Raw genomic sequence first — 24,477 nt, 5'->3', positions numbered from 1 at the left:
CCCGACTGTTGCCTCAGGCATCTGTGGGCGACAACAACCGAACAAGACAGGACCTCACTTCTCATCTGATTATCTCTGTCGGTGTGGAAACGAGCTTCACAGGCATGAGAAATCGGCATGGCAGCCGCTTTGATGCTGGTCCTCGTGAGGGACAAGCTACTCGACTTCGTCGCCGCCGCGCTCGCATGCGACGAGCTGCGGCATACGGTCGAAATGAATTCGGTCCATACCCACGGCGAACCATCCATACCCGCTGCGAACCATCTCGCCCTCACTGTACTTCTTTCTACTTCTTCTACGCTACGCCGAACGGGTCTTCATCTCCATCTTTCACACTTCCATCCCGAACCCATTGTCCCTTCCTCCTCTTCTCCACAACTTTCCCCGTCTTCATACCCCATCGACAACCTCTGAACCCCTCCTCCACTCCTCCTCCACCCCCGACAACAACTCTATGAACCCGCACTCCCCCCGTCCCCATGCTCCCCTGCACCTCTCCGTCCCTCCATGCCTCCGCCCGCCCGCACCCACCAACCCGGATTTTTGGCCGCAGTAGCGATCCTGCTATCAGCGCCGGTATTGATCTCGTTTCTGGGCGCGAGCGCGACGTTGCCGGCATGCAGTGTGCTCCACCTGTCGCGCCAAATTGGTACCTATCTTCCATGTTGGAACCTGTCTTGGATGTATGTTTGACCTCCATCTTTGCTCCCTCTCTCTTGTCCTTATTCTCCTACTGCGACATCTCGGCGGCGTCGCTGCAGCTCTGTCTTGCATCGCCCCGTCTGCTTGTACAAGACCATCTCGTAGCTTAACTCGTCTAGTCTTGCGACTTGTCTCGCAAAGCGCAATCTCAACCAGCGCGGTCGCAACCAGCGCATCGCAACCAGCATCGCAACCAGCATCGCAACCATGAAACCTTCCAAGACATCCACCAGAACATCCACCATCACTCCCCTCCAGACCTACTATGGCGCTCAACTCAACATTCCAGGTACCAAAGCTCCCCTCCAATCCACCCGATTTCCCCCGTTCCATCCCATCCCAGCCCTCCCTCTTCCATCCCAGCCCTTACAGACCCACCATCTAACCAATCGTGTTAAGAAAAACATAGAAGCCCTCAATCCCTCCGGCGCCGCCACCTGCCCGGTCGACGTCTACGGGAAACACGCCCACACCCGCTGTCGGCTCTGCATCGGCATGACCCGCACTCGGCGCATTTTGGCGTTAATTGAGGATTTGCATTATTACAAGACGATTGTGCTTCGAGGAGGAGGAGGAGGAGGAGGAGGAGGAGGTAAGGGGGAGGAGGTGAGGGGGAGTGTTGGTCTACATAGGCGGAAGAGGAGGGAGAGGCGGAATTGCCGTCGTCGAAGTTATCGCCTGGCTTGTTACGGTCGCAGTCATCGTAGCCGCAATCGTCGCAGCCGTAGTCACTATCGCCTAGCTGTTCCCGATCGGCCGGCTTACTGGGCCCCTACCTACTCCCCACCCTGTCCCTGCGCCCACAACTCCATTACGCGAATCGCCGCTCTCATCGCCCGCGCGACCTTCTACGCCAGACACGACGACGGCGGTCCGAGGGTTTAGTTAATCCGACGGTTTCGTAGTATTCTAGAGCGGGCGAGGGAGTTTGAGCTATAGAGAGCTCCTCGAACCGGTAAAGGATCGTCGGAGAGGGAGTAGGAAGAGAATAGTAAGCAGGACGGATCGGGAGAGGGTAGCAATAGGGAGGGAAGCGGTTGGAAGGAGGATGGGGCGGCGCGGTTAATAGGGTTAGCGAAGGGGTGGGATAAGACGGGGGAGAAAGGCGTGATGCTAGGTATAAAGTGAAGGACCATTGGACGACGGTAGGGGAAATAGAGAGGAGCAGGAGGGTGGGAGGGGCCGGAAGAGGGGAAAGAGAGAGGTTGGAAATGAGGGTGGTGAGGACGTCGATGGGGAGCAGTCCGCGCTGCCGATGAATGCTGCGGTCGGTGGTGGTAGGAAGGAAGTTCGTGGTGGTTCCAAACCGGACTCCGGCGCTTCTACTCTGGACTCTGATGCTTTTGATCTGGACTTCGGCGGCGCTAATAACCCGACGTTCGGTGGTGGTTATATTCTGGACTCTGGCGCTTTCGATCTGGCCTCCGGCGGCGGTGCTTCCAACCTGAACTCCAGCGCTGATGCGGAGGTGCCTATCAACGTTGCGGGCGGTGGTGGTGGTGCGGAGGTTGCTGGTGGTCCCGACCTGAACTCTGGTGCCTATACTCTGGACTCCTCCGACGCTTTCACTCTGAAACCCAGCACTTATGCGACGATGCCCTGTGTGCAGTCTTGGGGACTGTTAGCAGAAGGATCAGCCAGGGCATCTTTCATGTCTCCTTCTCCTTTTTCTTGTCCTCTCAGCTTTCTGCTCACCACCATCTTCTCCAACTCGTCCACTCCCCATTATTCAGAGCTTACACCTTCTGGGTTCGGCGCTCTTACCCTACAACGCCTTTCCATCGACTACGGCAAGAAATGCACGCATATGCAAGATTCTATTACCGCCTCCCTCCACTTCGATCTTAACGAGTTCCTGACTAACTTAGTCCGTCCCATACCCACGCCGCATCCACTTCCCGCTCAACGATTGTGTTCGCCGTCAAGGTTGCCTACGAGGCAAATAGCGTGCAGGAGACCGGCTTCGAGCCAAACAGCCAGATCATTACGATCCAGTCTCGCTACCACTGGAAGCAATGAGCGCACGTGGGCACCGGCTGGCGACCATCGCGACACGCACGGGCAGCTACCAAGCAGCCACTAAGCAAGAAGCAGCCACTAAGCAAGAAGCAGCCACTAAGCTAGAAGCAAGCTGTCGAGACATACGATGAAGAAGATAAGAATACGGATCCGCGGAGGAGGAGTGGTGTCGCCGTCGTGCTTCAATTCAAGACAAGGCGGAGGAGCCTTTTGGAAAACGTCTTGCCGGTCACAACCCACAGCCTTCGAGAAGAAGCTCGCAGCTGTGCGTGAATGCCGCAAACGCAAGACGAGCGTGCGCACAAGCAAGATAATCTAGATCTATCCGACAATGGCAGAGACCCTACAAACGCCAATTCCCCAACCTTGTCTTTCACTTCAGCAGCTTGTCCGACGATGTCCGCCAGAAGTCTCTGCAACAACAAGCAGCACATCGCAGCCTGCCTCCGCGGCTCACCAAGGTCGTCTCGTCCATCGCCGCCTCCCTCCGGTTCGACCTCGACGAGTTCCAGACCAACCTGGTGCCATACCCGCGTATTCACTTCCCGCTCGTTGCCACGAGGCCAATGGCGTGCAGCAGATCAGTATGTTCTGCTTCGAGCCAGACAGCCAGATGGTCGAGTGCGACCCCCGCAACGGCAAGTACATGGCCACTTGCTCTACAACGGAGACGTTGTTCCCAAGGTTGTTCACTAGGCCGTTGTCACCCTCAAGACGAAGCGCACCACATTCAATTCGTCGACTAGTGCCCGAGTGGCTTTAAGATTGGCATCTGCTACCAGCCACCGCAGAACGTGCCAGACGACGATCTCGCCAGAGTCAACCGTGCCCGTGTGCATGTGTCCAAAATCACCGGCCTAGTCCGCCCTGTCCCACAAGTTCGACCTTGGCCACATGCCCTTCTGTACTGCGGAGACGTCGTCGTAAAGGACGTTCACCAGCTCTCCTCTGACAAATTCGACCTCATGTACAGCAAACGTGCGTGCGATTCCGGCAACGAACATTATCGCGGAGACGTCGGATCTGCTGCCAGGCCGTCGCCATCCTCAAGTCCAAGCGCACTGTCGACTGGTGGCCAACTGGCTTCAAGATCGGTAGCTGCTACCAGCCCCTACGGGACGTGCCCAACGGGCGATCTCGCAAAGGTCAACCGTGCCCTGTGCATGTTTTCCAACAGCCCCATTGCTGAGGCCTGGCCCGCTCTGTCCCACAAATTCGGTCGATCTCATGTACTGCAAGAGGTGTGCATGCTTTCTAACACTACCGCCATTGGCCCATTGCATCCCACGAGTTCGACCTCATGTACAGCAAGCGCGCCTTCGGCCACTGTATTCCTTCTAACAATACCGCCATTGCAGAGGTCTGGTCCGCCCTGTTTCACGAGGTCGATCTCATGTACAGCAAGCGCGCCTTCGTCCCCTGGTACGTCGGCGAGGGTATGGAGAAGGGCGAGAGGACTTGGCTGCGCTCGAGCGCGATGACGAGGAGGTTGCTGCCGACTCCGCCGAGGGTGATGAGGGCGGTAAGGCTGAGTACTAGGCGACGACGGATGATGAAAGGATCTTGTGGGCAGCCTGAGTGCAGAAATTGCAAGTGTCCATTGGTTCATAGCGCAGTCGATGAACCGAGCGTCTTTGGACGAGAGCCCGGAAAATACTGCGGTGGAAACCACACCGTCGGCAAGGAGCTTATCGACCTGGTGTTGGAAAGAGTAGGAAGGAAGGGACGTAGGACAAAAGCAATCGTTTCAATTCGTTTCTCTTTCGGTTCCTCCACCAGCCTCAAGCTAAATGCAGTGAAGTAGTCGAAGAACGATAGCTGGTCTACCTATAGATTCGTACCAAGAATGCCATCCCATTAGATCGCCGGCGTGGCCGAGTGGTAAGAGGTTGGATGGCTCTTCCATCTCTGCTCACGATATCGCTGGTTCGATTCCCGCCGCTGGCCATAGCTTCCTTTTTTGAATATCGGCAAGTTGTCTTTGACATCTTATACCAACTCGAGAGTAAGAGGTCGTGCACTTCCCTTTTGCCGTGGTAATGCTCGATCACTAGCGACTACGAGCCGAATGACAACGAAGATCAAGCAGCACTCCTTAGCGTCGACGGCGAGCGATGGCATGAACTCGTTATTATGGATATGAAAAGGAGTCATCTCACAGAGAGTGTAGAGCGATGAGATCAGAGCTGAGGATCCCTCCCTGTAAATCGTCCAACTCTCTCCTCGCTAGTCATCTACTTTGATTGCTTGACTTCGAGGTCGATGTCTTAATCTGTGGTTTTGCTGGAATGTATGACGAGGAAGCTGCTGCTCTTCTTGCTGAGATTGGACGAGGGTATGCTGCACCTTTCTCTGGACTATACAAGCAGACTCGGTATTAGTCCCTTCAACGACAGCCATGGACTAGAGATGAGTAAGATCAACAGGGCACGTCTGCTTCCCATGCGGTCATCTCTCGCAACTCTGACTTGCTAGCATGCTGGAGAGGGTGACTCTGCTTCACGCCGAATTCAGCTATTCGATCTCCTCCTTCATGTCCACCCTATCCATGCATTCATTAGAACAAGGACGAGGAGCTCTCTCGAACGTCGGCATGGACTAGACAAAGGGACTCGTGCCCGTGGGTTTAGGATGTCGTCGTGGCAAGAAGAGTGCAGAGCGACGAGAGGAGAATCAGGCCTCCATTCTTGTACATTCCATCTTACCGACCAAAGATAGGCCGACTCCCTCTCCGTCAATCGCCTGTTGCGAACGCTTAACTCTAGCGACGTCAGCCTGGTCGGCGATATTACTGCAATGTATCACGAAGCAAAGGTTAACCATTTCCTGTCTTCGTCTGTTGAGTCTCGTCTTCCATGTTTATTCCGTTTAGCTAGTTAAGAAAAGACAGGCATCGACGAGGTCCGACATCGAGGTAGCGTACTCACTACGAGAGCCGCTAGCACATCTAATAAGGCAGGCGAGGTGGCTGAGGCCGTGTCGATGCAGTGGAGCATCATGGCCGGGTCCACAGTTCACCTCACCTCAGGTCACCTCGTAAATTGCCTCTGTCAACACCCAAACTTGACAACGCCATAGATTATGCTCACATGTCCAATGTCAGTCCACGGCAGCAAACAGTCGCACATCAGAATGTTCCTTCGAAGGTGAGCTAGAACACGCAGCGGCTTGTCAGCGGGCGCAGGAGGAACCATCGAAGCAGAGTGGTCAATATGACGACTCATTAGTAAATAGGTCGTCATGATTCATATCATCAGTAGCAAGAGGTCGTCATAATTCATTAATAAATCCTCATATATGACGGCTTAGCATCGTCCTACGCACTATCGATTGCCGGCAACATTACTAACTTCGCACTTCTTCTTCTAGGTATCCCACCCGCCCGACTCCCGACCTTCCTCGAGTCCTGGCTCCTGCTCTCTCGATTCCCGCATGGCCCCATCTGCCACTTACAGATGCCAGAATCGCTATGTGAGCGTTGAATACTACAAACCCCTACAGAATCGTCTCGCGGACGATGAGATTTGAATCGCCTGGTTGAAATCGATAAAGGGAATCGCCTTGTTGAAAGACGACGAGGAACAACCGTCTTACGGACGATGAGGTAGAATTGCCTTGTTAAGACAATAAGGTTAGATGAAGGAGAACCGCCTTATTAAGGCGATAGGAACGAACCGCTTTCTGAAGACGATAAAGGAGAATTGCCCTGTTAAGGCAATGAGTTTAGGAAAAGAATCCCTTTCCGAAAACGATAAAGGGGAATTACCTTGTCAAGACAATAATGTTGGATGAAGGAGAACCGCTTTTTGAAAACGATGAAAGGGAGCCGTCTTGCGGACGATGAGGTTGGTGAAGGGGAACCGTTTTCGGACGACGATGAAGGAGAACCGCCTTTATCATAAAGACGATGAATATGAATCGCCTTGTTGAAGACGATGAAGGAGAACCGCCTTTTTAAAAGACGATGAAGGAGAGTAGGAGAGAATGAGAGAGAGAGAGTGTGTGTGTGAGAGTAGTCTGCTAAAGTGACTACTCCGCGTTCATGCCGGTCGCCTTGCCGATGCCGTCCGTGAGACGCGCTGCCGCCAGCATAGCCTGGACCGCTGTAGTAGTACCGCTCGACGTTGCTTGTGCAGCTGGCGGCTCGGAGTCTGTCGCTGCAGGTTTCGGTAGTGCAGGAACCGGTGCTGCCGTCGACCCAGATGTCCTCCCTAAAGACGCATCCGACGAAGTCTTGGGAGCACCATTGGACGATCCGCGCGGTTTAGCAGCGGACTAAGCCACCGGTAGCGGCAATTCCTTCGACTTGTTGCCTCTGTAAAGCACCTTATTGTCGCGAGCAACTTGGTCCTTCCACAATTTCCGAGACACAAGTGCGAGCTTCCAGCGAGGGTCCTTGTCGGTGGGGAAGTAGCCGGGATTTCCTTCACATTCAGATGTCCGCGCGAGGCCACTGGCGGCGTCCACTTGTGTGCAGAGCGCCATTTGGGCAGTAAGTGGCGAGAAGTAGCGAGATCTCGGCAACGTATCCCCATTTCTGGAGTGAACTTAATACTCCTCGAGATCCATGCGCTACTTGTGTAACTCCTTGATCCACTTACTAACAATGTTAAGAATCGGGCCAGGCTTAACCGCAGTTAGATTCTGCGAAGCATTAACCAGATCCTGCGCGGCATTAGCCATCATCTTGAACATGTTATTATAAAGCCCGGGGCAATTGCCGTAGCGACAGTCCATGCCAAGGTTGTAAACCTTAATTTGACATTAATATCCACCGTCCTTGCAAGCCTGACATAGCAAGCCGTGATCGCACGTCAACCCGTAGGCATGACAGCGAGCACACTCGAGCCAGATGTTGTTCTTCTCGAGCTACGCCTTTCGGATAGCCGAGTTGGCCGCATTAGACTTCTTCGGATCGTTGCGCGGGATAGTGTCTCCAGTAATCGGCCCACGCATTGGCAAGCGATTGTGATCCAACTACGTCGCGTCTTCCTAAGTACAAGCTCTGTTATTGCCGTCTTTATCGAAGTCGCACGGGATGACGGCTCGCTCGACGTTTTGCGGAGGCTTGCCATCGCCAGGATGCTGCCGAAGGTGGCAAGCGATTGTGATCCAACCACGTCGCGTCTTCCTGAGTACAAGCTCTGTTATTGCCGTCTTTATCGAAGTCGCACGGGATGACGGCTCGCTCGACGTTTTGCGGAGGCTTGCCATCGCCAGGATGCTGCCGAAGGTTGCTACCTTGACGACCCAGTTGGCCTTACATCAGATTGCTCGCGTTGCCGCGACCTCTCTGACCGGTTGAATGACCGTGGCGAGGATTAGCAGGGACGTTTAGCCTCGCGCTAGGCATCGGAGCCAATGTCGCCTTCTCGGGCCACAGGTACTTTGGCTTCGCCTCCAGTAAAGGGAAACGCCCCTCGTCCGGAAAGCCGATAAAGCCCTTGCCGAAGGCCGAGTGCGGCACGTTGGATGACGAAGCTGCTGGTGTTATCGTTGCCGCCGCTGACTTTGTAGGTGCGGACGACAACTTGGATTGTCTTGCATCCACCACTTGTACCTCCCTTGGGCGTTGTCTGGGAGTGTACCGTCTTCGTAAGCGGCATTCCTCAGCTTCCTCTCGACGTTGCCTCGATTAAAAGCTATCAGGCCATTGTCCAGGATATGCTCGTCTGCAACCACGACGAGTGTCGCCGTCAATGATAATCTCTTGACACGGAATGCATAGCTCGTCGTGAGCTTTATCTTGCAAGTCACACTGCAGTTTTTCCAACTCTGCAGCAATCCATGCACCATATTATCCCTTTTGGTCGTTCGTCGACGTGCAGGCTTTGCTTGTCCTATCGTCGTCGTCGTGCTTGGTGGCGATGATGATGATGATGATGATGATGATGATAATGATGATGTCGATGAGGATGAAAGCGTGTCGACCGCGCATCTTCATCGAATGTTTTCTGTTTTGCATCGCAGTTCCCTCCACACCAAAGTCTTGGCAATGGATCGTGTCCTATATGTGGCAGTAGGTCACTACACCTCATTTCTTATTTCTTTAATAACACCACCACCACCATTGTCGCCAATTGCTTGTATTGTCACCTATACAGCAGTAGAGTTACTCTATCGACAATATCGACAATTATATATAAGTGCGCGCGCTAATACGCCGTTTAGTTAGTTAGATAAGTGTTATTTTCTTCGACTCTTAAACCTCTCATTAACACTACTACTTCTACTACTCTACCGCGCGCGCTCGTAGCTCGCTCGTTACATAATATATACCGCTCGTACGTAAAAATAGCTAGTTTTACGGCACTTAATACGGAACTTAGTAAGGCTCGCGACCCTAAGCGCCGTCTCGACGACGACGACTCCTCTCTCTCCTCTCTCTTAGACGATAGCAGCGACTCTAAGCTAGCGACCACATCCCTTCTAGCTATCGCTCCTATATCTTAGCTACCTACCGACCTCCTCGCCTTTACTAAGTCTACTACGGCTACCTCTAAAGACTTCTAGTACATCTCCGACGAGCTATAGAACGAGTCCCTCGCTAAAGTATAGAGTAGCGATAAAAACACTAAGAAGAGCGGACGTTAGATGCTTAGGAGGTATAATTATGTACGTAGAGTTATAGAAACGGACGAAGGTAATATAGCTCGTAAGGCTCGTAGTAAGGCTCGTAGGCTAATATTAAAAAACAGGCATTCCGGCGGTTACTAAGTGCGGCTAGTGCGAGGATCGCGGACTCGACTATAAGACTTCTAAGACTATAGTTGCCTACGCTTACTACTACTATAAGGGCAAGCCTCTATGTTTTGCTAGAGAGGAGGTAAAGATTAAGGAGGAGCCGGTAGAAAAGAAGAGTGTATTAAAGGAGGCTGTTAGTAACATGCGTAGTAAGATAAATAATGCGTAGGATAAGATCGCTACGCTAGAGTCGGAGGTGTCGGAATTAAAGCGTAAGAACGGAGTTTTAAAGGGTATAAGAGGTTAGCTAAAGGCTAAGATTAAGGCTAAGCTAATTAAGGAGATTATAGATAAGGTTAATAATGTACGTAGTAAGTTAAAGGCTACTATTGCTAAGATTAAGTAGTCGGTGTTATAGTATTAGCGTACTATTAACGAGAAGTTCGGTAGACTAGGCGTAATAGATTAATAGATAGATCGATTTAGCCTACGTGCCCTATACGAGCGCTACGAGCCTGCTCGTTAATACCTAAATAAATGCGTTTAATACTAAATATCTCCTTAAATCCCTCGTTCTTACGCTTACGAGCTAGCCGTTTTAGCCTACGAGCCTACTACGTGCCGTTTTTAAGGAAGAGAATTAAGGTGTTAAGATATTAAGATACTAATATATACGTCTATTACTCCTTCTAGCTACGAGCTAGTCTATTTAGTCCGCGAGTACGTAACGAGCGAGTCGTCGGTAGCGTATATTTATTAGATTCGTATATATTAGTCCTTCTAGTTAGCCCTACCCTTCTCGGTAAGCTTAATAGTCCTCTCGCTCCGTCTAGTGCTAACAGCTACCGGCTCGTTAACCTTCTTCTTCTTCTTTATCTTCTACTACTAAACGGCCGGCTTAACGACCGGCTCGGCGACCTCCTCTAGCATCTCTAAACCCCCTTAACTAGTAGCGTTAGTAGTAGTGCTAGTAGTAGTGCTAGGCGCCTTCGACTTTAACTAAGGCGTTGTTATCGTCGTTGTCGCTAACGAAGAGGGCACCGTCGAGTCCGAACGGATCGCTAGCGCTAGCGTACTAGCTACTACGGAGGTAATCGTCGAAGATGTACTATTCTCCTTAGCTCGGTTCGCGGTAGCTTCCTTAGCCTTTGCTATATCGTCCGAGCTGTCCGTATTAGGGTCGAGTAGAATGTAATCGTCGTTAGGCTAGCTTACCGGCGATAATTAGAGGTCGCGGCTAGTAGGGCGCTTAGAGCTAGAGCGTTACTAAGGCAGAGGGCTAGAGCGCTATAGATCCTACGAGGAGCTAAGAAGGGTAGTGCGAGCGGAACGAGGACGGCTTACGAGCCCTATAGACTAGTCTACGAGCGTCTTACTATTACTACCGGACGGGCCTACGTCTATTGTAAGGTAGCGTACTTCCGGTGCGAGCTAGCTTACGAGTAGGTAACTCTAGCCTACGAGGACTTTCTTACCGTCGACGCTAGTATAGCTATTAGTCTATATAAACGGATAGTAAATAACGCCGTCCTTGTCCTTAAATATACGACCGTTAGGGTGTAGGACAGTGCTATCGGTCTATATACTATAGCTAATTACATACTTAAATGTAGGTCCGCCGTCCTTATTTATAGAGCGTTTAAGGTACTAATATATCTAGCCGCCGTCGTCCGCGTTCTTAGAGCTAGGCTTAAGGTCGCCTTGCTCGTTAGCCTTCTTAACGTAGATAATATAAGTAATCCGGACGTTCGCGGAAGGGGTCTTAAGGCCTGTCTTTGGATTAAAGAGCTATAGCATCCTAAGCGTAGTGTCCGCCGTAGCGAGGTTAGTATTACCGAGCTTAATAGGCTAGCCCTTACTATACTCCTTCGTAAGGTAGATGTCGTAGTAGGGCTTCTATAGCCGCTTCCTCGTAGTTATGCTCTCGTTTAAGAGATACTATAGGAAGACATTGCTACGTTTCTCCGCAATAGCGTCCTCGAGAGCCTTGTCTATTATAGTAATAGTGCCTTAGGCTAACTATGTATACCCGTTGCGGCGACTAGAATATATAGCTACTACGTCCTCGTCGTTATCGCTTAGATCTTCTATATCGATAGTGTCGATAGTGCACTTAATAGTAAAGACGACCGGCAACGCTACGACCTTATCGTCCTTCTTCTTAGGGCTAGCCCTGTTCCTACTCTTAGCATTAGCTAACAGCTCCCTAATACGCTTAGCCTTCTTAGCCTCCTTTAATAAGTTAGCGGTAGCGTTAGGGGTCTTACGAGCCTTCGGCTTAGCGTCCTTCTTTATCTCTATGTTAGCGCGGCTCTACGGGATATAAAACCCCTCGCGAGTACTAGAGCTAGGAGGGGTAGGCTAGCGTTCGCTCGTAGGCTCGTCGTCGTCGCTCGCCGGAGCTCGTAAGGGTAGAGGGCAGCCGCAGAAGCTATAGTTTTTATCGCTAAGGTTAGCATAAGAGGTATAGGGTAGAGCCGTAGGATTGCGGTAGAACTAAGGGGTAGCTATAAGAGCGCTATATATATAAGGGACGGTAGTAAGTAAGAGTAAGAGGAAGAGGAAGGGTAGGAGGGCATAGCCTATATATCGTTTAGTCGAATATAAAGCTATTAGTACGGAAGAAGTCCCTTATACGGTTACGCGGCTATAACTTAGCGCCCTTCGGAGGGGTCTAAAACTCCGTAAGGTTATTACTAGCGGCAAGATAACGAGTAGTAGTATCGCGGAGGTAGAGATATATATCTATATAGATCTTATCCTTATTAGCGTCTAGCTCGCGACTATCGAGCGTCGCCGGATAGCTACTAGCTACTAGGATATCGGAAGCCTACTATAGAGTCGGCGGGGGAAGGTATATAAGAAGATCTGTTAATAGTTAGCTCGTAATAGTACGTAAACCGCTCGTAACGCTAGTAGCCTAAGAAGTAGGCCTATAAGCTAACAATCCCTACACCGCCCCTAAACCCTAGTAGGCTCGTAACCGCTCGCGAGCCGCTCGTACGTAGGGGGAATGCTCGTACGTAGGGGAATACTAACCGAATTAAGTATACTAATCTACTATCCGCTTAATACGCGGATGCTCTACGTTAAGGTAAATTCCGCGATCCTCTACGCTATTAGGAGGGTAGTCGTAGTTATAAGTAGGAATACTAGGCAAGTGCCCTACGACTTTAGCCTACTTTCGAATAGCGTAGTTGTTGTAGTTATTAACGAACTACTCGACCGTAAACCGGAGGATTAGAACGTAGACCGCAAGGAATGCTACGCGGTTAGCCCTACTATCCTCGCTATAGAGCTCTTCATCGCGAAGCCGGTAGAAGGCATTACGCCATCGATTCTATGCTATAGCTGTACTAAGACCCTAGAAGCGCTCGATCGTTTAATTGCCCTTACTCGTTATATACTAGAAGCTATTACGGAACTTAATGCTCTAACCCTCCTAAAGTTTACGGTAGAAGAGGTGTATATTAGCTATTAATAGCGTCTCTACGCCGTAATCCGCTCGTATAATCTATAGAAGTTAGTAGAGCTACGAGCATAGGACGTACGGTAACGAGCCTACCTTCGGCGTAAAGCTAAGTTCTCGGACTATATCTAAATACTACTTAGAGACCGAGAAGACCGTCTTAGCTATAGTACCTACGTAGATCTAAATAATCTTCCGTATGTATATATCGATATAGGCGTAGAAGTAGATACTAAAGGTCTCGAACTTATAGTAGGCATCTACCGACTATATATAATTAGGACCCTTAGCCTTTAGACGACTATGCTAGACGTCCTTACGACCACCCTTCCGGCGGCGAGCATTATAGCCTATAGGATTAAGGGAATACGAGATCTTAGCTATACGATCCCTACGAGCAAAGGAGCGTTAGCGTACGAGCTAGGCGAGGGAGTTTACGAGTAAGGGAAGTAGCGTAAATTATAGTTTACGAGCGGACGAATCTAGCCTACGAGCGGACGTATCTAGCTTACGAGCGTATATATAGACCTTCTAATAATGTTATATTCCTTCCGTAGGTGCCTTACTAATCGTTTATATCCAAAGTTATCTAGTGCACTACCCTTAATCGTCCCCTCTAACACTATCCGGATAACCTTATCGTATTTAGGCTACTTATGTCTTAGGGTCGTTCGATATAAGCCTAGTCGCTTCCGAACCCTCCGTAGCTACGTTATTAATAGTTAAAAACCGTCCTTCTTTAAGTACCTTAATAGCATCTTATCCTTAACATCCTATTGCTAGAAGAGCTCCTTAATCCTAGTACTTAATAGAGCCTAGTATTCCTAATCTTAATACACCTTTAGCTACGTTAATAGCTCCTATCTCGCTAGTATCCTTCGGAACGTACGAGGCTCGATATATACGTTCTTCTCGTTCCTTAGCTAATCGATAACTTCGCTATAAGTCTACTCGGAGACTCTAAGTAGGAGCTTAATCTCGGCTTAGAGGTAGTCGATGTTAAGGGCGGTTCGTAGCATTATAGGGCGGCGAGGGCGGTAAGGGTAGTAATTAAAGGAAGAAGAAGAACGCTGTTGCGAGCAAGAGAGGTAGACGTTGCGAGCGCTTAGTAAGCGTTGGCAGAGCAACATCGCAATAGCGATAAAACGAGGTTTTGAGAAATGAGGTGTAGTGACCTACTGCCACATATAGGACACGATCAATGTTTGCGCTAGAGGTGTTGTCGAAATTCTGCGCTGCAAAGGACTTTCCCTGATGCAACCTTCCAGCTCTACATCATCGTCACCACACATCATGGCTGACGAGTGCGATCGCAGTAGAAAGATAGGCAAGGCAAATGCATCGGATAATACAGGTCAACAGGAGATCGAGTCCACCGACGAAGCACCAAAATGGCCGCCCAACCTGGAGGCACTCGGCCACGAGTGGATGTTCAACTTCAAGTCAGATAAATGGTCATACTACAAATGGAACCGCGACCTCTGGGTTCGAGGACGGCTGGAAGAGGCGCGCCTCCTAGACCACTGTCGCCCCTCGAAGAAGAGAGTGATCAACATGTGAGCCAATCTCCTGCTCCGACTTCAACTCCCGCTGTAGCACGTACCAGCAAGAGTGTTTCGGCAGGCGAAGGTTCTTCCGATAATCGCCCAAAGCCACAAGAAGAGAAGAAGGCTCCAGTTCCTTCATCTTCATCCAAGTCATAGCTGGGCGAATACGGAACCGAGTCTAAGGCACAGACAGCCCTGTTAAAGCTGTCTCTTAAGTCGTTAAGATAGGCCGATCAAGCACCTGAAGAGAAGAAGCCTGCATCAAAGGCAACTCCTCAACAGGCACCGCACCAGGCCTTCGCCGCCAAATTGCGCGCAGAGAAGGACAAGACTGCAGCGGCGGATAAGTCTTCGACGTCACAATCGACAGCGACTTTAAGTTCGACACCAGCAACACAGTCGTCGTCGAAGCCAGCGAATGCAAAGACACAGTCATCGGCGCCACCAAAGTCGTCGCCACCAAAGTTGTCAGCAGCAGCAGCGCCCGCAGCAGCAACAGCAGCGCCCGCAGCGGCCTCCAATTCCGCGATACAACCAAGGTCAGGCACCACAAGCCTTCGTTCCGCACCCTCTACCACGTCGGCCAGCGCAGTTCGACTCGCAGCAAATGCCAGTAGCGTTGGACGCATATGGACAGCCGCCTTACAACGTCTACGGCTACCAGCAACCGTCTCAAACTGATGACGCGCGGCGGGTGAAGGAGCGTCTGGACTGGGAAGCGGACAAGCGTCGCGACGAGGAGCTTCGTCTCTTGGCCGAAGAACGCCGCTGTTGGGACGAGTCGCGCCTGTACGCAGCGCGCTCGGAAGGATATGGCCAATTTCATATGCCATCAGCCAATCCGCAGCCGCATCAGCCTCAGCCTCAGCCTCATCAGCCCGACATCTTCTTGCAGACGCGACAAACCCTCGCGGACCAGAAGACGAGGCTGCAGGCGCAGACGGTGCAAAACGAAGAAGTTGACATCAAGGATACCCTCGCGGAGCTGATGAAAAAGATCACCCGCACCAAGTCCAAGTTGGGCGACTTGAATGTTAGCAGTCGAAAGCGAGGCGCAGAAGACGATGGAAGGAATCAGACTTCATCTAGTCGTAAGCCTTCCGAATCGCGCGGTCGCTCTGGTCGTCCGACAAACCGGGAGAACTTTGATGCATCGACCTGGGGTCGAGGTACGCAGTCTGAGCGTGCCTCATTAAAGGAGACATAAAGCGGTCCTTCCAAGGACAAGAAGGCGAAGATCGGTGGCTTTAAAGAGGAGCCCGGCTTCGATCTCCGTTTCACGTTTAGGGTTAGGGTTAGGGTTAGGGGTTCATTATACTTGTTTATATAGGCTAGTCTACCTTTATACCTAATCTAAACTAAAGCCCTATCTAAGCCCTTACTACCGACTCTTTTAGCCGTCTTTAGAGGAGAGGAAATAGACCTACGCTCTTACGTAAAGCGTCTTATAATATACGGTATCGTAGCTACTCCTAGCCTAACTACGTTTTATAGTGTCCTTCTATCCCCCGAGTAGCTAATCGGCTAAACGCGAGACTACCGATAGGCTAATCTATAGCCTAATAAATAATAATACCCTAGTAATTACTTACCGTCTATTATACCTTAGGTTTCTAAACCTTCTAGGTAATAGATAAGGTATACGTCTCCTTATCTACCTAAAACTATAACCCCGTCTTATTAAGGGGGAATATCCCGCTTTAAGACTATCTAGTAGAGCTCTATCCCCCCTCTATCTAGTATATCTACTATCGGAGATATTCGATTCTAATCGAGCTACTTATATATAAGTCTATAAGTACTTCCTAAATAGTTTAGGGAGAGCCGTCTTCCCCTTAGCTAGAATTCCTTCTCTAGCGATTATCGTCGTCTACTCCTCTCCCCTACTACGCCGTCGCCTTCGTATTCTTCCTCGCCTCCTACTACTCTATAGAGGTACTAGTTTCCTTCCTCCCGCTCCCCGGCTTTAAGAAGAAGTAGCCGTAGATCTAGGGTATATACCTTATATTTACTACTAGGCCTTCTAGATAGAGTTAATTATCCGGTATAGAGCTAGTCTAGGCCTTACTAGTCGCCTACGTCTCCTATATCGTAGCGTAGCCTTTTTTCGTTCTATTAATCGGACGCCTACTTTTATCTTAAGGAAAGAGACTCCTTTTTAATAAAATAAATATCTAATTTATCCTCGAGGGATAATCTCCGCTTTTATATTCTAGGTCGATAGAGCTACTTTATATCCTACCTATTAGATAGAGCCTTTTTACGTCCTACTTATCGGACCGAGCTACTTTATATCCTACCTATCGGACGGAGCTACTTTACGTTCTACTTATTAGACGGAGCTACTTTATATTCTACTTCTCGGATAGAGCCTTTTAACGTCCTACTTAGGATAGTATATACTAGGTCTATACTACTACTTCCTCCGCTTCCTCCTTTATAGCTTCCTTCTTTATAATCTTCGCTAAGATTTACTCGAGGATCTCGTTAGCTTACTTCTAGTATTCTATATTTAGAAGGAAGTCTACCTTAGTAAACTTTATATTTATAGTATCTATTTTCTTATATATCTTCTACTTTACCTATTGTTCCTTCCTCGAGAGCTAGCTCGTCCTATTTTCCTAGTAGTAAGTCTTATATCCTTAGATAAATTTACTTATATAGATATAGAAACTATAGATATAGAAGGTTCTATACCGATACTAGAGGAAGCGCTTCTAGAAGGACTATAGCGCCTTTAAAAAGTAATCGGCTCCTTATAAGTCCTACTTTAGGTAGCTTTCTTCTAGTATAATCTAGGTTAGGCTCTACTTCTTAGCCTCTTCGGCTATATCTTCCTCTCTCTCCTAGCGTAGGAACCGCTAGATAGAACGGCGGTCTTCGCTAAGGCTTCGGTCGCGAGGCTAGGACTCGGGTATCTTATAGTACTTCTCGTAGAGCTTATCCTCTATTAAGCGCTAGAAGAACGCTTTAGGTTTCTAGATTAGTAATCCTAACTTCCGTAGCGGACTTTCTTCCGGAGCGTACTTCTTTACGACCTAAAAGCTAGTTTTTAGTACTTTAAATCGCGAGGGTAGGGCGGAGATTCCTAGGAGATTACGAGTAAAGTAAGGGTTAGAAGTATAACCCGAGATCTACTTCGTTAGCTTCGTAACGTCCTTAGTCGTCTCGTCCTAGAACTTAGGAGAGTCCTTAGTAAACGCTACGAGGAGAGGCGCGCTATACTCGAACATTAGTATAAGATACTACTAATAGACTCGTAGGCGATACGCGAAGCCCTAACTATCTACGTCGAGGGTTAGGAAGTCGCTTCGTTTCCCGGCCTATTCGAGCCGGCTCTTAAGGTACCTTCTTAAGTTAATCCCTCGCGCCGTTATAGGAAATCCGAGGTAGGTATATACCTCTCTCCTTAGTACCTCCGTTTGTTTGTTTGTTTGTTATTGTTTGTTTGTTCCATTTACGTCCTTTCGGAGTCCAAGACTATGTAGGACGGCCTTGCAAGCAAGGCAGTAGATCTATTTACAATCAAATTCTTTCGGTATTCTTTAACCTTAGGGGAAACCCCGTGCCTAAGGCAGGACCTACAAGCAGAATCTGCCGAAGGACTTTAAAATAGCGTAAGACAAAGGAAATCAAACGAGTGTCGTTATCTGTAGCCGGGGCTACAGAATTTTCGCGCTAAGCTTTTTGCAGAATTTTCAGCGGATCCTTCCGCTTCGCACGCACGCTGCAAATTCGAAATGCAGTGCAAAAGCAGTGCAAAAGCAGCTGTCTAACTCGCTGTCTTCTCTTGTCCTTAATATGCCTTTGTAGAACTGTATGCCGCTTCTAAACGTATACAGCTACGCAGGTTGATCGTAGAGTTGTAGATTCTACCGAGTTCTAGCTCTTTAAAGTGTATGTATGCTTCCTTTCGAGGGCAACGACGTCTCTACCAGAGAAGGGACATACGATTTCGATTCGGATTTCGAGGAGGTGCGCGTATAGGATAGAGTAGACTACTTCTTCTCGTTCGTAACGTAGAGGGCTGTTCGTTCGAATCGTGCCGTTGTTCTGTTATAGCTTGTGTTTCGAGGCGGATTTCGAGAAGGATTTCGGGCGGATTTCGAGAGGTTTTCGAGGAGGTTTCTTCCAGACTGTCTTGGTTTCCCTTCCGAGGAAGGTACTTACGACGGCCACCGCGTGAAGGTGCAGTCTGTTCGGCCGTCTTAGTACCTCCGTACTAAAGAGGTAGATCGCTTCCTACGAAGACGCCGGAGCTAGATAGCCGTATTTTTTAATATTTAGGGCGATATAGTTAGTAGAGGACTAGCGCTCGAGGATCTAGATTAGTATACGTACCTCGTCTAAGTCGCTAGTAAGGAGAATACTATTATCGGCGAAGAATAGCGCGTAAGGAATCGGCGGCGCTATAGGTATTACGTCGGAAGAGCCGGCTAGGGCGAGTATCCTAGGTCGATTCAAGTCCTCGAGTAAGCTATTAATAAAGATATTAAATAGATAGGGCGAGAGGGGTAAGCCCTATAGAACTCCCCTCGTCTACGGAAACTACTAAGAAGCCGTATAATCTAAAACGATAAAGGACTAGACGTCGAAAAAGTAGAGGCTCGTAATTAGAGCTAGTATATTCTCCGGATATCTCCGCCGGCGTAGAACGTCTACGAGTAGTATATAATCTACGACGTTAAAGGTAGCTTAAAAATCGAGGAATACGGCGTATATAATCCGGCTCGATTCGAGGAGGGCGTAAACGACTACGGCGTTCGTTATAGTAGAGTAGTAACTTCGAAATCCCGCCTAGTTAGGATATATCCTTACCTATATCCTACTATTAAAGCGCTAGAAGAGTAGGCGCTTAAAGACCTTTTAAAATATCGTTACTAGCGAGATCGGACGAACGTTATTAGCGTCCTTCGCCGGTATCGTACTATTCTCCCGTCGGGTCTTATCCTTAACGACTAGATAGACGATAGTTTCGTTCTAGCTCCGCAGCGTCTTACTATTCCGGAGATAGAAATTATAGAGGGCGGCTAGGATCCGGAGGAAGCTCGTCGTCGCGAGGGTTTTTATTAGATAGATATATATCCTATCGTTTCCGTAGGCCTTTATAGTATCCTAGTAGGTAAGCTCCTATATTATCTTATCGATCGAGAAGGAGAGTAAGGTAGATCGATCGTCGATAGGAAATATCTCCTATACCGGGAGGGTCGCTATCGAGATAAATCGACTAGTAAATCCCTTCGTTACCTTATCGATTACTATTATTCCTCTCGCCTTCGTCGCCGGGGTCGGTACTAGTAGTATATTCTCGTTCGCGCGGCGCTACGCTCTCTTATAGAGATAGACCGTCTCGAGCGTCCTGCTATTAGCGTCTAGATTCGGCTTTATAATCGCCTTAAGATACTAGTCCTTCTTCTTCTTACTACGGCGGCGTAGCCGCTTTAGCTTATAAGTAGCGTTGTTATTATCTTAGGCTCGCTTTCGCTTCGGGTCTATTATCGCCTTTTAAGGCCTATTATTCTTCTCTCTACCTCTATTCTTCTTCTCTCCCTCTCGATCCTTCTTCTCTTCTTCTTAATCCTTCTTCTCTCCCTCTCGATCCTTTTTCTCTCCTTCTTAATCCTTCTTCTCTCCGCCTCTATCCTTCTTCTCTCCGTCTCGATCCTTCTTCTCTCTACCTCTATTCTTCTTCTCTCTACCTCCGTTACTTATATCCTCCGCCTTTCGTCTACTTAGAGGACAATTTCGATAACGTATAGAGGCGAGTCCTAGTACGGCTTCGCTTACCTACTAGTAGAGTAATACGATTTCCGTATTCCGCTTATCTATATCGGCGCTTATATAGTATAGATACTATCGATACCGCGCCCTTCTCTCCTAGCTATAGTAGAGCGCCTACGCCGTATCGTCGTCGTTTAGCCGGCTTATCGTATAGCGTCGAAGTTAATATAGTACGGCTAATCTACCCGGAGTATCTATAGTCGGGTCTAGCTAGAGGTAGAGCTAGTAGATATAGGGTTATAGGGTTAGGGTTAGGGTTAGGGGTTTATTATACTTATTTATATAGGCTAGTCTACCTTTATACCTAATCTAAACTAAAGCCCTATCTAAGCCCTTACTACCGACTCTTTTAGCCGTCTTTAGAGGGGAGGAAATAGACCTACGCTCCTACGTAAAGCGCCTCGCGATATATAGTACCGTAGCTACTTCTAGCCTAACTACGTTTTACGGTGTCCTTTTAACTATCTCCTAAGTTAACTAAACCGCTAAAAAGAGAGACTACTAATAGGCTAATCCGTATCCTAATATAAAATATCGCTCTAGTAATTACTTATTATCTATCGTACCTTAAGTTTCTAAACCTCCTAGGTAACGGACGAGGTATACGTCTCCTTATCCGCCCGAAACTATAACCCCGTCTCGTTAAGGAGGAATATCCCGCTTTAAGACCGTCCGGTAGAGCTCTATCCTCCCTCTATCTAGCGTATCTACTATCGGAGATATTTAATTCCGATCGAGCTACTTATATACTAGTCTATAAGTACTTCCCGAACGGTTTAGGGAGAGCCGTCTTCCCTTCGGCTAGAATTCCTCCTCTAGCGATCGTCGTCGTCTACTCCTCTCCCCTACTACGCCGTCGCCTTCGTATTCCTCTAAGCCTCCTACTACTCTATAGAGGGACTAGTTTTCTTCCTCCCGCTCCCTAGCTTTAAGAGGAAGTAGCCGTAGATCTAGGGTATATACCTTATATCTACCGCTAGGCCTTCCGGATAGAGTTAATCGTCTAGTATAAAGCTAGTCTAGGCCTTACTAGTCGCCTACGTCTCCTACGTCGTAGCGTAGCCTTTTAACGTCCTACTAATCGGACGCCTACTTTTATCTCGAGGGAAGAGACTCCTTTTTAATAGGGTAAACGCCTAATTTATCCTTAAGGGATAATCTCCGCTTTTACGTCCTAGGTCGATAGAGCTACTTTATATCCTACTTATCGGACGGAGCCTTTTTACGTCCTACCTATCGGACGGAGCTACTTTACGTCCTACCTATCGGACGGAGCTACTTTACGTCCTACTTATTAGACCGAGCCTTTTAACGTCCTACTTATCGGACCGAGCCTTTTAATATCCTACTTATTAGACTAAGCCTTTTAACGTCCTACTTAGGATAGTATATACTAGGTCTATACCGCTACTTCCTCCGCTTCCTCCTTCGTAGCTTCCTTCTTCGTAATCTTTATTAAGATTCGCTTAAGGATCTCGTTAGCTTACTTCTAGTATCCTATATTTAGAAGGAAGTCTACCTCGGTAAACTTCGTATTCGTAGTATCTATTCTAGGAGACAACCTTTAGTTTAGGTTAGGGCTAAAAAACTCCTTTTTTTTTTTTTTTATATATATTCTAGAATAAGAAGGCTCGCTCTTTCGAACGCACTTTCTCTTATTCTATCTAAAGAATAGGAAGGTATTTAAATAATTTATTAAAGTCTAGGAAAATAAAGTATTTTGCTAAGACATCCTAAATTTAGGGAAAGTTTATCTTTTTATAACGCTTACCTAATATTTTATAACGTAGAGAAGAGCTTATAGCTAAGGCCTTACTAGATCCTCGCTAGATCGACGTACCTAGATAGATAATATCTATTATAAAGTATAGAAGTTTTATCGACTAGCGGGGCGGTAACTCTCTCTTATATAGAAGTAAGCGTAGGGCGAAAGTGTCGTTTATCGGCTAGCGGGCCGGTAACTATATTAAAGATAGAAGTAAGCGTAGAGCGTAATTTCCCTTTCGTAGGCTAGCGGGGTAGTAACTCTCTCTTATATAGAAGTAAGCGTAGGGCGAAAGTATCGTTTGTCGGCTAGCGGGCCGGTAAAGAAGTAAGCGTAGAGCGTAATTTCCCTTTCGTAGGCTAGCGGGGCGGTAACTCTCTTTTATATAGAAGTAAGCGTAGGGCGAAAGTATCGTTTATCGGCTAGCGGGCCGGTAACTATATTAAAGATAGAAGTAAGCGTAGAGCGTAATTTCCCTTTCGTAGGCTAGCGGGGCGGTAACTCTCTCTTATATAGAAGTAAGCGTAGGGCGAAAGTATCGTTTGTCGGCTAGCGGGCCGGTAACTATATTAAAGATAGAAGTAAGCGTAGAGCGTAATTTCCCTTTCGTAGGCTAGCGGGGCGGTAACTCTCTTTTATATAGAAGTAAGCGTAGGGCGAAAGTATCGTTTATCGGCTAGCGGGCCGGTAAAGAAGTAAGTATAGAGCGCAATTTCCCTTTCGTAGGCTAGCGGTACGGTAACTTACTCTACTAAATGTTTAGTAGCATAGTTCTCTTATTCTGTTTCTTAGAAGAGGTAACGTACTATTTATATATCGAGCTCGTTATACTACGCTTCTCGCTACTTCTACTTAGTCCGAAACGTACTTACTTTACGCGATTGCCGTAGGTATATAGACTATAACGAGGAGTTATCCCGTAAGAATCTCCGTAAAGTATAGCGACCGAACTTAGAGAGACTTCTTAGCCTCTTCGACGGTCTTCGGACGATACGTAGGAGCCCGCCGACTATCCGCCTAGGCCCTATTAAGGTAGCGTACGTCGACGATCTACTAGCGCGTAATATACGCTAATCTCGATACTTCGTCGTTATTCTTAATCTATTACTCGGTATAATCCGTTCCCTAGGGGAAGAGGCGGATAACTTAACGGGACGGGCCTATCTCTATAAAGTATTCCTAGGTAGGACTAGCGCTTAACGAAGCCTCTTTAATAGACTATATTACCTCCGCCTTCTCTTTTACCTTTACGCCTTTCTTAATCTCTAAGCGGGCTTTAGAATTCCCCTTAACCTCCGAATTAGGCTTAGTCTTAACTTTTACTTCTAGCTCTTCGTTATCTTCGTCGTAGTTTGCTAGTCTCTTCTATCCGGCTCTACGCTTTTATAGGCCGACCGTACGGTAATAGGAAGATATATCCCTCGTTCGAGAGATTATATAAGAATAAGTATAAGGATATAGATTTAGAATTAATAATTAAGTAGTTAGATAGAGAGTTAAAGTATATAAGGAACTCGCCGTAGGTAAAGGTAGATTAGTTACCGACGGGAGATAGGATAAGGTAGGTTATAATAGAGGTTAATAAGGAGAGGAGGGAGGAGAAAGAGAGGAGGGGAAAGGAGAGGAATCCGGGCGGGAGGGGGGAGTTAAGGTAAAGCGTTATAATACCCTAGAGTACTAATGTTAGGCTAGTCGAGTTTAAGTAGATAGAGGTAGATAGGAGATAGTCCGTTTTAGAGGCTTACGTACGCCGGAAATAGGGGGCTACGCTACGATTATACTTACGCTAGGGGTTTTATTAAGCGACTTATAATGTCTAGACAAAAGACAGCGGCATATTAGTAGCCTCGGACATAAGTAATATCTTTATAGCCCGCTTCGATATTAAGAAATAGCTTTATAGTTATGTTTTACGACTCTACTAAATGTTTAGGAGTATAACTTTCTTATTCTGTTTTCTATAAGAGAAAATATACTATTTCCGTATAGAGCTCGTTATACTACGCTTCTCGCTACTTCCGCTTAGTCCGAAACGTACTTACTTTCCGCTATTAGCTTAGGTATATAGACTACAACGAGGAGTTATCCCGAGAGATGCTCCGTAAAGTACGGCGACCGAATTTAGAGAGCCTTCTTAGCCTCTTCGACGGTCTTCGGACGGTACGTAGGAGCCTACCGACTATCCGCTCGCGCCCTATTAAGGAAGCGTACGTTAACGATTTACTAACGCGTAATGTACGCTAATCTCGACGCTTCGTTATTATCCTTAATCTATTACTTAGTATAGTCTATTCCCTAGGGGAGGAGGCGGATAACTTAACGGGCCGGGCCTATCTCTATAAAGTATTCCTAGGTAGGACTAGCGCTCGACGAAGCCTCTTTAATAGCCTATATTACCTCCGCCTTTCCTTTAGCCTTTACGCCTTTCTTAATCTCCGAGCGGGCTTTAGATTCCTTCTTACTCTTTAAATCGGACTCGAGCTTAACCTCTACGTCTAGCTCTTTATTAT

General features: G+C 48.0%; 2 protein-coding genes across 2 annotated transcripts; both read left to right on the top strand.

Moving 5' to 3' along the window:
• Nucleotides 1-1,957: 1,957 nt before the first annotated feature.
• Nucleotides 1,958-6,361, top strand: MYCGRDRAFT_97914 (uncharacterized protein; the record flags this gene model as incomplete). Its single annotated transcript, XM_003847026.1, has 9 exons — nucleotides 1,958-2,322; nucleotides 3,107-3,305; nucleotides 3,513-3,699; nucleotides 3,899-3,962; nucleotides 4,030-4,243; nucleotides 4,555-4,602; nucleotides 5,800-5,867; nucleotides 6,091-6,192; nucleotides 6,358-6,361. The coding sequence occupies 9 exons, from the start codon at nucleotides 1,958-1,960 to the stop codon at nucleotides 6,359-6,361; spliced, it is 1,251 nt and encodes a 416-aa protein (XP_003847074.1).
• An 8,667-nt stretch (nucleotides 6,362-15,028) lies between these two features.
• MYCGRDRAFT_97913 (uncharacterized protein) lies at nucleotides 15,029-15,628 on the top strand (the record flags this gene model as incomplete). Its single annotated transcript, XM_003847027.1, has 1 exon — nucleotides 15,029-15,628. One exon carries the CDS (start codon nucleotides 15,029-15,031, stop codon nucleotides 15,626-15,628), a length of 600 nt encoding a protein of 199 aa, XP_003847075.1.
• Between the last annotated feature and the right edge of the window lie 8,849 nt (nucleotides 15,629-24,477).

Source organism: Zymoseptoria tritici, chromosome 19 (assembly GCF_000219625.1).
Source record: "Zymoseptoria tritici IPO323 chromosome 19, whole genome shotgun sequence".
Lineage (NCBI taxonomy): Eukaryota > Fungi > Ascomycota > Dothideomycetes > Mycosphaerellales > Mycosphaerellaceae > Zymoseptoria > Zymoseptoria tritici.
This window is presented reverse-complemented; position numbering and strand designations above follow the sequence as displayed.